General features: G+C 37.0%; 2 protein-coding genes across 2 annotated transcripts; both read right to left on the reverse strand.

Annotated features, from left to right (window-relative positions):
* Nucleotides 1-235: 235 nt before the first annotated feature.
* On the reverse strand, nucleotides 236-8,470 carry LOC150082732 (techylectin-5A-like). The gene is made up of 6 exons (XM_090378775.1): nucleotides 8,362-8,470; nucleotides 7,952-8,090; nucleotides 7,614-7,774; nucleotides 7,227-7,332; nucleotides 950-1,114; nucleotides 236-596 (listed from the first exon to the last, which is right to left on the reverse strand). Exons 1-6 carry the CDS (start codon nucleotides 8,362-8,364, stop codon nucleotides 313-315), a joined length of 858 nt encoding a protein of 285 aa, XP_090234901.1. The 5' UTR covers nucleotides 8,365-8,470; the 3' UTR covers nucleotides 236-312.
* Nucleotides 8,471-9,025: 555 nt separating this feature from the next.
* Nucleotides 9,026-13,802, reverse strand: LOC150082733 (techylectin-5A-like). Its single transcript, XM_090378777.1, has 6 exons — nucleotides 13,732-13,802; nucleotides 12,818-12,956; nucleotides 12,340-12,494; nucleotides 11,942-12,047; nucleotides 9,630-9,794; nucleotides 9,026-9,334 (listed from the first exon to the last, which is right to left on the reverse strand). Exons 1-6 carry the CDS (start codon nucleotides 13,732-13,734, stop codon nucleotides 9,051-9,053), a joined length of 852 nt encoding a protein of 283 aa, XP_090234903.1. The 5' UTR covers nucleotides 13,735-13,802; the 3' UTR covers nucleotides 9,026-9,050.
* Between the last annotated feature and the right edge of the window lie 1,061 nt (nucleotides 13,803-14,863).

Here is a 14,863-nt window from a genome sequence, read left to right on the forward strand (position 1 = left end):
TAAAAAGACATTGCAGATTCTCATTGTCAAAATCTTTTAAATTTTTGTTTACATCGGACAGTACTGCTTAGAGTTAAACATTGATCTGTATCAAGTGTAATGCGATGTGTATAAGTAGTCCATAAACAAAAAACATTCAATTATTTCAATTAAAAATCTTTATTCATGGTTCTAAAAATTACCTATACAGCTCTTTTGCACTAATTTTATGGAAAATACTTTTTCAGAATTTATCCAAAGAGAGAAAATTGTTAACTTTACTTGTGCAAGTCGAATTGGTTAAAAAGTTCAAGCCGGAGGGTTAGAAACAAGTTACTGGGGGACTGTCTCTTGTCGGGATATCCTAAAGTCGGCCGGACGGATCTTCATCTCAGTAGAAGCAAGAGAATAATGATTTCCTCTCCATGCACCCCAGTTAATTCCATTGGCGTAGCTCGTGTGATTTCCCTTCAGATAAAGTCCATTGAGATTTGCGGAATGGCAGTCATAATACCACCACGCACCTTTGAATTTTTGAGCACAATGTTCTCCCCAGATGTCGTTGTCTCTGTCTTTGGTGGAGAACTGGCGTCTATTGTGAGGAAGAAAAGAGTCCCCTGGAAAAACAGAACAATCAAAAATCAGTTAAGAGTTAGTAGGAAATACATTACAACAGACATATATGAGGGTTGAGCAAAAAGCAGTGCAACGGACTGAAAATCCCACAGTTTTATTTAAGTATACCCAAAATGATATTATATTACAGTCCTGTTGAAGAAAACCGCAATATAATTTTACCATCCTGTCATCTTGAAGCAAAAAATAATTGGAAATTTTCATCTGGAAAGGTTCCCTATCTGCTAATCTTGAATGGTCAGATTACTTGTATGTGTGAGGGTACGGAATTAATAGGGTTGTTGAAACAGCTCAATTACGAATAATAAATTATTATAATTGTTATCAAACCTACCGGCATTTCCAGTATATTCCTGGACATGTAGCGTGTAGTTATTTTCTTCGCCCTCGATCCAAAATTGGTCATACATAGCAAATCTGTGGTTGGCATCCATGTCTTTAAGATCAAATCTAATAGAGTTCTGTTTCTGCCCTGTGAGTGCATGGATCTTATCGTTTCCTATAAAATTAGGATGATTTATGGAGTAATTTTATTCACCTGTTTAATATAATCATGAGTTAATTCATAAAATAAATAATATGATAAAAGATAATAAGACTAGTGACAGCAGTGCACAACATAGAATTAGACATATGTGTCTCTGTCGAAGCTTTAGTCTGATTTTGTTTGGCATCAATTCGTTTCCTCGAAGACGTAACTGTTTCAAGCTGAACAATGAGTTCTAATTTCATGCCATCCCACTCACTACATCTGGTACGCAGAAATCAATCACTATCAGTTAGCAAAAGTTTTGGATATACAGTATTTAAAAGCCAGTACTAACATAAAGGCCACCGCAGGCGAGTGGTCAGGAGCAGGAGTGCAGTAGCACACGCTCCTTGAGTAGACGGGGGTTCAAGCCCCTGACTGCTAAATACGGAACTGCCAACCCGCACTGGACCAGCGTGGTAGATTATAGTCCATTTCCCTCAACATGAATTGTTGAGGAGGCTTCCATCCTGCAGTGGGTTAATAATGGCTGCAGTTTACCTTTTTTTTTTTTTTACTAACATAAAGGCCGTACTAATAGAAAGAAGAGAACAACTTACTCTTTCAATGTCCTCTTATGATTGTGCTGAAAGAATCATACATCTGGATTAGTTTTCCAATTCTGAAAAGGTCAATGCCAGTCTTGAAAAGGCAGTTAACTCATATCTGATTCCTAGCGAAAGTAAACAGAGATTTACTGAATAACGATTGATCAGGAATTCTCTATTGTAAGATATCCCAAGAATTTGTACCATGATCTATTCCAGATAAGAAATTAAGAGCAGTTTTCATAGCTTGAGATTCCCAAATAGCTTTCACAGAAGATTCTTCATTTATACTTCGCTAATGAAATTTTAAGTTTCCCAGAAAATCATTTCACGGCTAAAGCTTTAACCTTAGAAAGGTCCTACGCTTAAATAGGCAGACGACTGCCGATATCTAATTTCTTCAATTCCCTGCTCATGGTAAGGGTTGAAATTGGGCAGTTTTGTGTTTGGCTAAATTCCGAAGTTATTTGCTGGAAATGAGATGTCCTATTCTTCCTCAAGGTCCTTCCTACAGTACGACGGCTTCGCTTTTGATGTACTATATTGTTTTTCTGCCATATTTACGCCTTTGTGATGTGGAACTTTTTCAGTCATAAAACCTTTGAGATAGATGCTTTTGAGAAACCAGTTATATGTCTTTCGTTTCTTGAATCGTGGCTCATGGTAAACGTACACCCACGATATGGCCTTTTTCAAAGTGTAATAGATCTCGCACTTTCCCCATTCGGGTTCAGATTACTGCAGTAATCCGAAGGCAGAAGAATAAAACTTGATACCAGAAAACTTCACCGAATAAGACTTGGACTTGGACAACTCAACATCTCTTATACAAAACCTCAAAAATTAAGTAAATTGGAGTAACTTAAAGAGGATTTTCGGACTGATAATTGATTTATCTCGAGGCCAATATCGTGAATACATATACATTCAAGAACCTTTTTTGATAATTAAACAGATTTCTCAATAATCAACATGTAATCAAGAAACACTGAAATAATTAAGTACGTGTACAATTAAAAAAAAGAACAAACGTCTTCTTCCATTGTCCGTTTTGTAAGTAATATTAATAACAACATAGTATTAATATTAGTATTATTACCTATTATCATTCGTCATATAGGGCAAGGAAGACACTGGATTTTGCTGCACGGCCAAAAAAGTAAATGTACTTTTAGATAAAAAAATTCAAATTATGCGCTCTCCTTCTCACGAAGCTAAATATCCAGTTGATTTTGAATTTCTTTAAACTGCCTACCTCGGAGGCAAAATACCTGCGGTGAAGCAACTTGTTCAAATAATCAAAAACCCGCTGGATAAAACTTTCTCCAATCCACTTTAAACCTCTTCCCCTGTAATTTGGATTCATGGTTCCTAATTCTTAAATTCTTTATAAAGGAAAATTTCGCCTTCATCTGTCAGTTCTGCTTTAAGGTGCATGATCCAAGTTCTGTAGTCCACAATCGAAGTCTTGCCAATTTTACCACGCCTTTTGCCAATTTTACCATGCGTGTTTCCAGCCTTTCAACCGTTTCCAGAAACCCAATAGCATGGATTTCTCCATACTTGAACACGGTATTCAACATGCGGTCTTAAAATTGCCTTATATAATAGCATTATGACCACCCTATCTCTACAGGATGTTGTTCGATAAATCATCGGTAGAACATCATGGGCTTTCCTGGCCGTCTATTTACACTGCCAGAGAATGTCATATCTACCAGTAACGTACCTTCAAGATCCCTTTCTTCCTCTACTGTTTAAATTCAACCACCAAGTGTATAATTTATTTTGGGATTGCTATTACCCAAGTGTAAGACCTTGCATTTTGCTGCATTTAAACATAGCTGTCAATTTTCCGACCAATCCTGCACCTGTTCAATCATCCTTATGAAGAGTTGCTTGGCACTGATCATTAACAACTCTCCCAAACTTCACATCTTCAGAAAATTTTGACATCGTGTAACCCTCTATCCAATCTTCGATGTCATTTATGAAAATGAGAAACAATAGTGGTCCAAGGACCGATACTTCGGGTAACTCACTTCTGATATTATACCAATCTAAAGAAGGATTTCCATTAATCACAACCTTCTACATTCTGCTCTGCAGCCTTGTGGCGATCCATCTTAGGATCTTTTCAGTATTTCCAACATGTTCCATCTTAGACAGTAACCTCTCGTGACAAACTGAGTCAAATACCTTGCTAGAATCCAAAATAAGCAATATCGAAATTGTTCCCTACATCCAGCTCATGGACAACTTTTTTAAAATGGATTTCCAGGTTAGATAAACATAATTTTCTTATCAAAACCATGCTGTGAACCACCTTTATGTACCGGCGATGCGTTAGCATTTCTCCAGTCCAGAGCAATTTCTCCAAAGTCCAATGATAGAGTCATAATTAACTTCAGTGGTTGATGCACTCTCTGGCGGCGTCGCTCAAAATTACTCTGTATATATACTATTAACTTCAGGAGCCTTATTTGCCTTGATGCCCGAAAGATTTTCTAATAAACGGTCGTCTGTAATTTCGAAATTAGCAATTTCACATTTCTCAACCTCACTTTCACAGCCTCTTCTCAGCAAGAAGGGTCTGTCGTCAGTAAAGTACCTATTCAAATCATCAGCTGGGTTATCTGAGACTTTCCACGTCTAGTACAAAAGGGTCCGATTCGATCGCATACATGAAAAACTCCTTGTCCCCATCGATTGCTGTCCCATTCATTTTGGCTAAGATTGGCGCGCATACCAGCCAACTTATACAGGTGTATAGAAAGTTACCTTAACAACAGGAAGATCGCCATCTCCTCGCCATACGAGAAGCTCACCAAATCTATCTACAGAGGCTGCCCACAGGGTTCGGTCCTCGGCCCGTTCCTCTGGAACATCGTCCTTGATGAGTTACTTGGACTGGATCTGGGCCCTGTTACTATCCAAGCATTCGCAGATGATATTACCATCTCCATCGCAGCGGACACCAGAGCAGCTCTCGAGGCCGCTGGAAATCAGGCACTACAGATCTTACAGGACTGGGCAACTCTACACAAGCTCCGGATTTCTCCACAGAAGACACAATCCATACTTCTCAAAGGCACCCTACAAATATCAAGGCCACCTCAGATCAAGGTACAAGGAAAAACCATCAAGCTGGTAACTTCCCTAAAACACCTGGGTATCATCCTGGATTCAAAGCTCTCCTTCTTCCCGCACCTCTCATACCTTCAAGTAAAAATCAGAAATTATGCAGCCTTAATCGTCCGAATAAGCAGGTGTGACTGGGGTCTGAACCGGAGAACACTCAAACTCCTGTATAACGCTATATTCCTCCCTGTTATTACATACGGATCCGGGATTTGGTACCACAGAGCAATAATTGTTCGCAATAAATGCAAACTGGACACAATTCAGCGAAGTATACTGCTTGCCATTACCAGGGCCTGTTGCACAGTAAGTACTCCGGCTCTACAGGTTCTTGCAGGTGTCCTCCCACTTGACTTGGAGGTTATCCGTCGAGGATTGCACTACTGCCTGTCGCGGGGAATCCCAGCTACCATCTTTGGACATACCATCGACACCCGCACTGACTGCAAGCAAGAAAAGAAAAAACTAGCTGCCATGCTACTACAAATCTGGCAGACAAGATGGGAGGAGACAGACAAGGGCCTGATAACTAAGAAATTCATCCCGGATGTCAAACTAGTTTATCCAAAGTCGCCGCCTTGGTTCTCTCCTGGCCTCTACTGTACATATATTATAACTGGACACGGCTCTATAAATCATAAGTTGACTACCTTGGGAATCATCAATAACCCCTACTGTACATGTGGAGAAATTGAAGATTGGGACCATCTTCTTTATAACTGCCCAATTTATAACGATCTTCGAGGAACACTGTACACCAGGCTACAACACATACCTCAAGGACAGGAGTACCTGCTAATTTCTGAAGAACAATATTATAAATCATTAACTGAGTACGCACAGAACCTCTTTTCTAGGCGCAGGACTCTACAACCAACTCAAGCCAGGGATAGAAACCTGTAAAGGACTTACTCAAACTTGAAATAAAAAATCTGTACTTGACTGTTTTACCAGCATCGACTTGCTAACCCTGGAACATCCAAAGTAGGATTACCTGCTAACTTTCCATATGGTTTGGTAGGCTCCAGTGGTCTTGACCACTCCACCACAAAATATAAGCCACACTCAGCACTCTCGCTGAGTGGTTTTTCTACCCTTCTGGAGTTATCCCCTCCCCCTTTTCTCCTGGTGGGGCATATGCTCCACCGTCAATTTACGGGATGCCCTTACCTACATCCCCTTACTCTTGCTTTCATCCCCCATCTTCTTCCATACACTCTGTATTGCCGCACTCTACCTTATTTTTTATTTATTTTTATTATTTATTTATTTTATTTTTTTTTTATTTATTAATTTTTTTTTTTTTAAATTTTTTATTTTATTATTTTTTTTTATTTTTATTTATTTATTTTTATTTTTATTTTATTTTTTTTATTCTTTTTTTTATTTCTTATTTTATTTTATTTATTTTATTTATTATTATTATTTTTTATTATTTTATTTATTTATTTATTTATTATTATTATTATTTTTTTTTATTATTATTTTTTTTTATTATTTTTTTTATTATTTTTTTTATTATTATTTTTTAATATTATTATTATCATCGGTTTTTTGTTTTTTTTTATTATTATTATTATAATTTTTTAATTTTATTTTATTTTATTATTATTTTTATTTATTATTATTATTATTTTTATTTTTTTTTTATTTTATTTTTTTTTTTTTATTTAATTTAATTTTTTAAAATTTTATTTTATTTTTTTATTATTATTATTTTTTAATTGGTCTCCGTTCAGAAAGCTCAGGCGACCCTGACGGAGACCTGCCAGAGAATAATGGGCAGCCTGGCTACCTCCTAGTGGTGTGTGCGGGCAACGTGGGGTTCCACCAGGGGCCCTGCGGCCAAATGCCAGGACACACAACAGAACCCAACAAAAAACTACACATTCAACACACTACACTTTTTCTGGCATTTACAGTGTTCTGTATTTCTTCACAGTGTACATATGGCGCAGATGTGGGAAACCACAGGTGGCGCCCGACCCTAACACTATGCACACTATGCACACTATATGTCCCATTCATTTTATGGATGAATACAGAAATGTTATAGGTTTCAATACTTTCTCTCTCTCTGTAACTTTCCCTTGCAATAATTTTCTTCTCTAATCGACTAACCAGCTGCGTATTCATCCATTTCGATGTCCTCTTCATGCCATAATTTCTTCTGGTATCAATTCATGGATTCTGTGATTATCTCTTTAAAATTATTCCATAATTCCAATTGCTCCCCTTGGAATCCACCCAATTAAGAGATGTCATATAGTGCCTTAAATCGTAATAGTCCCCTTTTTATGAAATTAAATCCCCTTCTTTACCTTTAACTATTGCAATATCAGTGTTCATACCTGTAGAAATACAATATACTCCACCCGAAATTACTTCCTTACCTAACCAGAAGTCTCGATCGACATCACCGAATCCATTTTTGTATTCTTCCCAATCTTTGTAAAAATAATCATTTGGTCTTCCATAATCTCCTCTCCTTTGAATGACCTATAAATGAATAACCATTTTTATTACATTATGAAATGATATGCAAAATAATTGTTAAAAAAACACTGTAATATCACAAAGAGTAGAAAACCCTAATGATTTTCATTTGGAATGACAGAATATTCTATTGACATTGCTTCTAATTGGTTGTTCTTCGAGACTGTACAAGGGAAGACTCGTTTTTCCTAAATCCAGGAACAAGCCGAACTAGTCTTTTCATCCCGGTGAAGAAATAATTCATTCATGGGCAAAAATATCAAAAAAAAAAGAGTCCCACTCACCGTCCATCCTCCTCCATCAGTAGACATCTCACAGTATACGTCAATACTGTCCTGAACCACACGACTTCTGGGCCATATCTTATAAATCCCACTGGTATTATGCCCTTCTTCCATCACCTCGGCACAGTCCATTGGTTTCCAACCATGACCCGCAGATTCCACTGTAATAAACAAAACAAAATTGAAGTATTACCTTTTTAACAGTTTAAAGATTATAATATTCAAGTGTGATTATAATAAAAGTTATCAATGTGCCTCTTGGCTAAGTTTCTTCAGGATTTTCCCAGCAGATCAACGCAAAATGATTGTGGATGAAGTGTGCTGAAAAAAGATCTTACCTTTGGATAGAATATTTCTCAGTAATTCGAAACCTTCGTCAAACTTCTCCTTTGAGCGAATTACATCACATTTTAGATCATCTCCAGCTTTACTGACCAAGAAAAGAATAGAAATGAGGAACAGCTCTTGCATCACCATCTGAAAAAATGGCGCGTCAGCCTGGACCATGGAACAGTAAATTAAAAGTTAAAGTTCTTTAACAATAACAATTTTCTTAATAACTAATAATATAATCTAAATGAGAACGAGAATCAGAAATTTTCTAAAAAAGAAATGGAGTATTTGCTGTTCATTTGACATCCCTTCATGGATGCTCCAACACGAATTTGAGAAGACGATTTTCTTTTAATATATGTGGCATACGACGCCTCGAATTGGAAAATATGAATCAAGAAAAACAGTTACTTACCATTCATTTATAAGCAAAGCCACACAATCTGTTTAAATCTTTTATACTGAATAATTTATAAACCGTGGATGCCAGTTTTCGCCTCAGTTTGAGAGTCGCCTGTTAGTGCCCAATTAAAGTGAATGTAGACCAATATGCGTGACCCGGGAAGGAGACTGAAATGAGATTAAGAACGTTTCCTGAGAACGTCAAAATCCCTGTGCAATTTCCCTGCTCGGAAAACCTTATCAGTTGGTTCTACGCAGGGTCGGAACTACGCAGTAAATTGACTGATCAACGAGTGAAAGTTGGTTGCATTACCAGCGTCTTGGGCATCTCATCTGAACATGTGTACAACATAAGCTCAGATCATATTATGATGTCAACGCTTCCGTAATATACGTTACTTATTTCTTAATAGAGTTTAATTAAAACTGAAACTCAAGACGTATTTCAAGTTTCTGTTATGATTAAAATCTGTATCGTCTAATGTGCATGTGTATAAGCAGTCAAACAGAAAACATTCAAAACGTTCAATTAAAACTCTTTATTCATATTTCTAAAAATTACTAAAACAGCTCTTATAGTCTAATTTTAAGTAAAATACAGTACAGTTTTTCATCATTTATCCAAATAAAAGAAAATTACGTTAACTTTAGTTGAGCAAGTCTAATTGGTTATAGAGTTCAAGGCGTACGGTTAGAAACGGGTTATTGGGGAACTGTCTCTTGTTGGGATATCCTAAAGCCGGCAGGACGGATCTTCATCTCAGTAGAAGCAAGAGAATATTGGTTTCCTCTCCATGCACTCCAATTAACTCCATTGGCGTTGCTCGTGTGATTTCCCTTCAGATAAAGTCCATTGAGATTTGAGGAATGGCAGTCATTATACCACCACGCACCTCTGAATTTTTGAGCACAATGGTCCGCCCAGATGTCGCTGTCTCTGTCTTTTGTGGAGAAAAAGTATCTGTCGTGAGCAAGGAAAGAATCCCCTGGAAAAAGAGAACACTCAAAAATCAGTTAAAGGGTTACAGGAATATGAGGTATTTAAGTACCCAAAACGATATTACAGTCCTTCTACTGTGACTATCGCAGAAAATCGCAATATAATTTTACCATTCTACCATTCTTAAGCATAAAATAATGGAAAATTTAATCTCGAAAGTCTCCTACTCTGCTAATCTTATATGGTCAGATTACTTGCATGTGCGAGGGAACCAAATTAATAGGGTTATTGAAACAGCTGAATTACGAATAATAAATTATTATAATTGTTATCAAACATACCGGAATTTCCAGTATATTCCTGGACATGTAGCTTGTAGTTAAGTTCTTCGCCCCCGATCCAAAATTGGTCATACATAGCAAATCTGTGATTGGCATCCATGTCTTTAAGATCAAATCTTATACAGTTCAGTTTCTGCTCTGTGAGTGCATGGATCTTATCGTTTCCTATAAAAATAGAATAATATATTGAATCATTTGATTCACCTGTTTAATGTAATCATAAGTTAATTTATAAAATAAATAATATCATAAAAAAACAGTAAGACTAGTGACAGCATTGGACAACATAGAATTAGACTCATGTGTCTCTGTCGAAGCTCCAGCCGGATTTTGTTCGGCGTCAACTTGGTCCCTGGAAGACCTAACTGTTTCAAGCTGAAGAAAGATTTCATGCCATCCCACTCCCTCATCTAGCACACAGAAATCAATCACTACCAATTAGAGAAAGTTTTGAATATATTCAAAAGCAAATACTAACATAAAGGCCGTACTAATAGAAAGAAGAGAACAACGTACTATTATTTTAATTTTCTCTAATAATTGAGCTGAAAGAATCACACAATAAATTCTGGCACGATGCACTGCTTCATTTTCATCCCTAAAGTAACCTTCGGGATTAAAGTGTAACATTGCAGGGAACAGTATATCTCATACAAAATTCAAGTACCAGTGGATGACATTGGACCTTCCACCGGTATCAACGAACCAAGATCATGGTAACAAAACCTTACTCATATCATGATACCACTTCTATATGCTTTGGTTATCTTACCAAGGAAAGCAGGGTCCATAGCTTTGTGAGGTTCTTGCCACACTCTGCTTACTATCAGTGCAAAACAAATTGTATCGTGATACATTGCACCAGATGACCTTCTTCCATTGTTCCGCTGTCCAATCATGACGTTCTCGGCACTACTGAAAGTATTTTATCCAATGTTATTTGCTGGACACCAGTTGTCCTATTCTTACCCACAGTCTTCCTCAGAGTATGACGGCTTCGCTCTTGAAGTATTGTTTTTCTGCCACATTTACGCCTTTGTGATGTGGAAGTTTTCCAATCATTAAAACCTTTGAGATGGTTGCGTTTAAGAAACCGCTTATGTCTTTCATTTCTTGAATCGTGGCTCCTACTTAACTTGCACCAACGATATGACCTTTTCCAAAGTGTGTTAGATCTCGCGTTTTCCCCAATATGGCTTCAGATTACTGCAGCCGAATAGCAGTCTTTATACTCAAACCAAGCAACACTCCATCACCCCAATTCACATTTTTCTTTGCATCTATTTGCAACTTTTCTGTCTTTGACTGTCTTAATTCAAAGGATCGTATTTTTTGGCCAGTGTGTATGCTTCACAATCAGACTCCTACTAGAAATCTTGTATATATCTACTTTAAATTTGTAATGAGCCCTCAGGAGCTTTGCTCTCATACCACCAAAATGGCTTATGAAAGATTAATTTAGGATCAAACGTTATGCCAAAAAAAATGTTACCGAATAAGACTGGGACAACTGAACATCCCTTACACAAAACCTCAAAAATTAAGCGAATTTGAGTAACTAAAGATCACACACCTGGAATTTTCGGATTGATAATTGATTTGTCTTTGTAGATGTAAAACTGGAGGCCAATATCGCGAATAAATATACATTCAAGAACTTTTTGATAATTATCAAAAGGTTCTTGAATAAATATCGCACATTTTATCTCTCTGTAACCATCCCGTGAAATAATTTGCAGCTCTATTAGACTAGCCAGCTGCATATTCATCCGTGTCGGTGTCCTCCTCTTGCTATATTTTCTTGATGATATATATTCATGGCTTCTGTGATTATCGCTTTAAAATTATTCCATAATTCCAATACATTCGACCATCCCCTGGAAACCACTCAATGAATACATGTCATATAGTGTCTTAAATTGTAATAGAGTTCCCTTTTATGAAATTAAATTATCGTTCCTTTGCTTTTAACTATTGCAACGTCTTTCTTCATCTTCCAACAAAAGGCAGTTATTACTACCGTACTACCCTCGCCTGAGAGAGTCTAACTAAGCCACCTTGTAATAAAAGCCCATAAAACTTCCTCATATCATTGACAAGACTAGAACTCAGATCTTTTCCATCCAGTGTGAGGAGGACGGTGATTCTACTAACTGTACCAACCACGAGAGCTACCATGGTGGAACCCGTCATTTCCAGTTTCCAGGAGACGTAGTTGCTGAAAGTTGGCCGGATCTGCTTAATACAATAAATAAATAAAGTGTTCATACCTATAGAAATACAATATACTCCACCCGAAATTACTTTCTTACCTAACCAGAAGTCACGATCAACATCACCGAATCCATTTTTGTATTCTTCCCAATCTTTGTAAAAATAATCATTCGGTCTTCCATAATCTCCTCTCCTTTGAATGACCTATAAATGAATAACCTTTTATTTCCATTTTAAATGATATTCAAAATAATTGTTAAAAGCAGTACCAGTGTAATTTCAAAATGGGTAGAAAAACTTAGTGATTTCCATTTGGAATGACAGCATACGTGATTTTCATATAAACATCTAATTGGTTGTTTTTCGAGACTATACAAGGAAGACTCATTTTTTCTAAATCGTGGAACAACCGGAAGTAATTCATTCGTGGGCAAAAATATCCCGAAATATCCAGAATGAGTCCATTAACATAATAAAAGAAAAGAGTCCCACTCACTGTCCATCCTCCTCCATCGGTTGACATATCACAGTATACGTCAATACTGTCCTGAACCACACGACTTCTGGGCCATATCCTATATATCCCACTAGTATTATGTCCTTGTTCCATCACCTCGGCACAATCCATTGGTTTGCAACCCGCAGATTCCACTGTAATAAACAAAAAACAAATTGAATTATTACCATCTTTACAGTTTAAATATTATAATATTCAAATGTGATTAAACAACAAGTCATCAATGTGTATCTTTGCGATGTTTCTTCAAGGATTTTTCGCTGCACATCAACGCAAAATGATAATGGTTAAAGCTCATGCCACGCGATGGCTATCATGATACACTTCATCAATATGAATCCCAAACAAGCCGTTGTTTTGTCGATGGAATTCGAAATCAAATCCCCAGAAAGGAAATGAGTGACAAGGAATTCATATACATAAAATACAACAATTAATTTTCGAAATATTTCCTTACCTTCGGAGAGAATATTTCTCAATAATTCGAAACCTTCGTCGAATTTCTCCTTTGAGCGAATTACGTCACATTTTAGATCAATCCCTGCTTTACTGACCACGAAAAGAATAGAAATGAGGAACAGCTCTTGCATCACCATCTGAAAAAATTACACACCGTATTGTTATCCTCATACTCAAATATAGGGCAATATTGAGACAGATCACAATCTCTAATGCTATGTCTTCTCAAGCGCCATTTTTATTATCAGTCTTGTTTTAGAATCGTTCCTAGAGGTCAGAGTGAGCGAATGAACGTTGGGGAATATGACAGCAAAGAATAATTCTGATTTCTTGGATTGAGGAGCCCCTATTGCTGAGATTTAGGACCCTTTTCTCTCAGTCTCGGGCCATGGAACAGTAAATTAAAAATTAAGGTTCTTTGAACAATAAAAATTTTCTTAATAAATGATATAAACTATAAGCCATACTATTTTTGTACCATTACTGTTTTATTTAAAATAAAATATTCAGGAAATTCCACTGTATCAATGTGCACCCATCTATATTCATGCTTTTCCAAAGCCGCTCTGGTTTGGAAGAGTCATCCCCATACAGTTCGAATATACAAATTTGCAGACAAATGAATCAAGATTTAATGATTGAACCATCCTGAAAATGCTCCACTCTGCAGGAGAGTAGCCTTTCCTTAAGCACTAGTCCTCATTACCATGCACCAGCCAAAATCTTTCATAATTTTAATGGTAAAAATGAGAAACAGAATCATAAATTTTCAAAAAAGAAATGGAGTACTTGCTGTTCATTTGACATTCCTACATGGATGTTGGAACACGAATCTGCGAATACGATTATTTTTTAATATATGTGGCATACGACCTCTCGAATTGGAAACATGAATCAATGAAACGTACTTACCATTCAAGTATAAGCAAAACCACACAGTCTGTTTAAAATCTTATATGCTGTATGAATTATAAACGGTGGATGCCAGTTTTCGCCTCAGTTTGAGAGTCGCCTGATAGAGCCCAATTAACGGGAATGTACATCAATATGCGTGACCCAGGAAGTAAAGGAGATTGAAATCAGATTAAGAACACGTTTCCTGGGGACGTCACGATCCCTGTGCAATTTCCCTGCTCGGAAAACGTTATTAGTTGGTTCCACGCAGAGTCCAAACTACGCAGTAAATTTGGTACCACGCTGCCATTTGTGTGCATTTAACAGATTGTTTGATATTTACTTATTAATGTAACACCAGCTTCCCTCCAAATATGAACACAGAAAAAGGGTAGAACATTTTAATAACTGAGAGCAAAGTGGAGCAGAAATTGTTGAAGTTAAACATAAGAAAGGCACCTGGGGTGGATGGGATCTATCCAGTTATATTAAAGGAGGCGGCAAAGCAACTAAGCAAACCCTTAGCCATAATTATGAGAGCATCCTTGGATTCAGGGGAGGTTCCCACGGACTGGAGATGTGCAAATGTATCCCCAATTCACAAAGGAGGTTCGAAGGGTGACACGAGTAATTACAGACCAGTTAGTCTAACTTCTGTTCCTGGAAAAATAATGGAGTCACTGGTTAAAGATGCATTGCAGGATCATCTAGACAAGACTGCAGCAATAATTCAGACACAGCATGGGTTTGTTAAGGGAAAGTCTTGTCTGACAAATTTGATTGGTTATTATGATGTGGTCACAAAGGAACTGGATGCAAAAAATAATTTTGATATCATATACTTGGATTTCAGGAAAGCTTTTGACACTGTTGCGCATGGAAGACTACTGTACAAATTGGAGCAGAATGGTATTAAGGGTAAGTTGCTACAATGGATAAAAGGATGGTTAAGTGGGAGAAGACAGAGGGTGGTAATCAATGGGCGCTGCTCTTCGTGGACTAATGTTATTAGTGGAGTCCCACAGGGTTCGGTGTTGGGTCCACTGTTGTTTTGTATATTTATCATTGATATTGATGAAGGTATATCAGGCTTAATGTCGAAGTTTGCAGATGACACGAAGGTTGGCAGGGTTGTTAATGACAGTAATGG

The sequence above is a fragment of the Mastigoproctus giganteus genome, chromosome 7 (genome assembly GCF_048544385.1).
Source record: "Mastigoproctus giganteus isolate SK-2022 chromosome 7, ASM4854438v1, whole genome shotgun sequence".
Classification (NCBI taxonomy): Eukaryota; Metazoa; Arthropoda; class Arachnida; order Uropygi; family Thelyphonidae; genus Mastigoproctus; species Mastigoproctus giganteus.

Excerpts from the sequence above, each read along its gene's own strand:
- LOC150082732 (XM_090378775.1), bottom strand. Across the intron at positions 1,115-7,226 it reads CGATCGAGACTTCTGGTTAG|GAAACGATAAGATCCATGCA; the intron begins GTAAGGAAGTAA and ends CTAATTTTATAG. Across the intron at positions 597-949 it reads GGAATATACTGGAAATGCCG|GGGACTCTTTTCTTCCTCAC; the intron begins GTAGGTTTGATA and ends CTGTTTTTCCAG.
- LOC150082733 (XM_090378777.1), bottom strand. Across the intron at positions 12,048-12,339 it reads CCGATGGAGGAGGATGGACA|GTCATTCAAAGGAGAGGAGA; the intron begins GTGAGTGGGACT and ends ATTCATTTATAG. Across the intron at positions 9,795-11,941 it reads TGATCGTGACTTCTGGTTAG|GAAACGATAAGATCCATGCA; the intron begins GTAAGAAAGTAA and ends CTATTTTTATAG.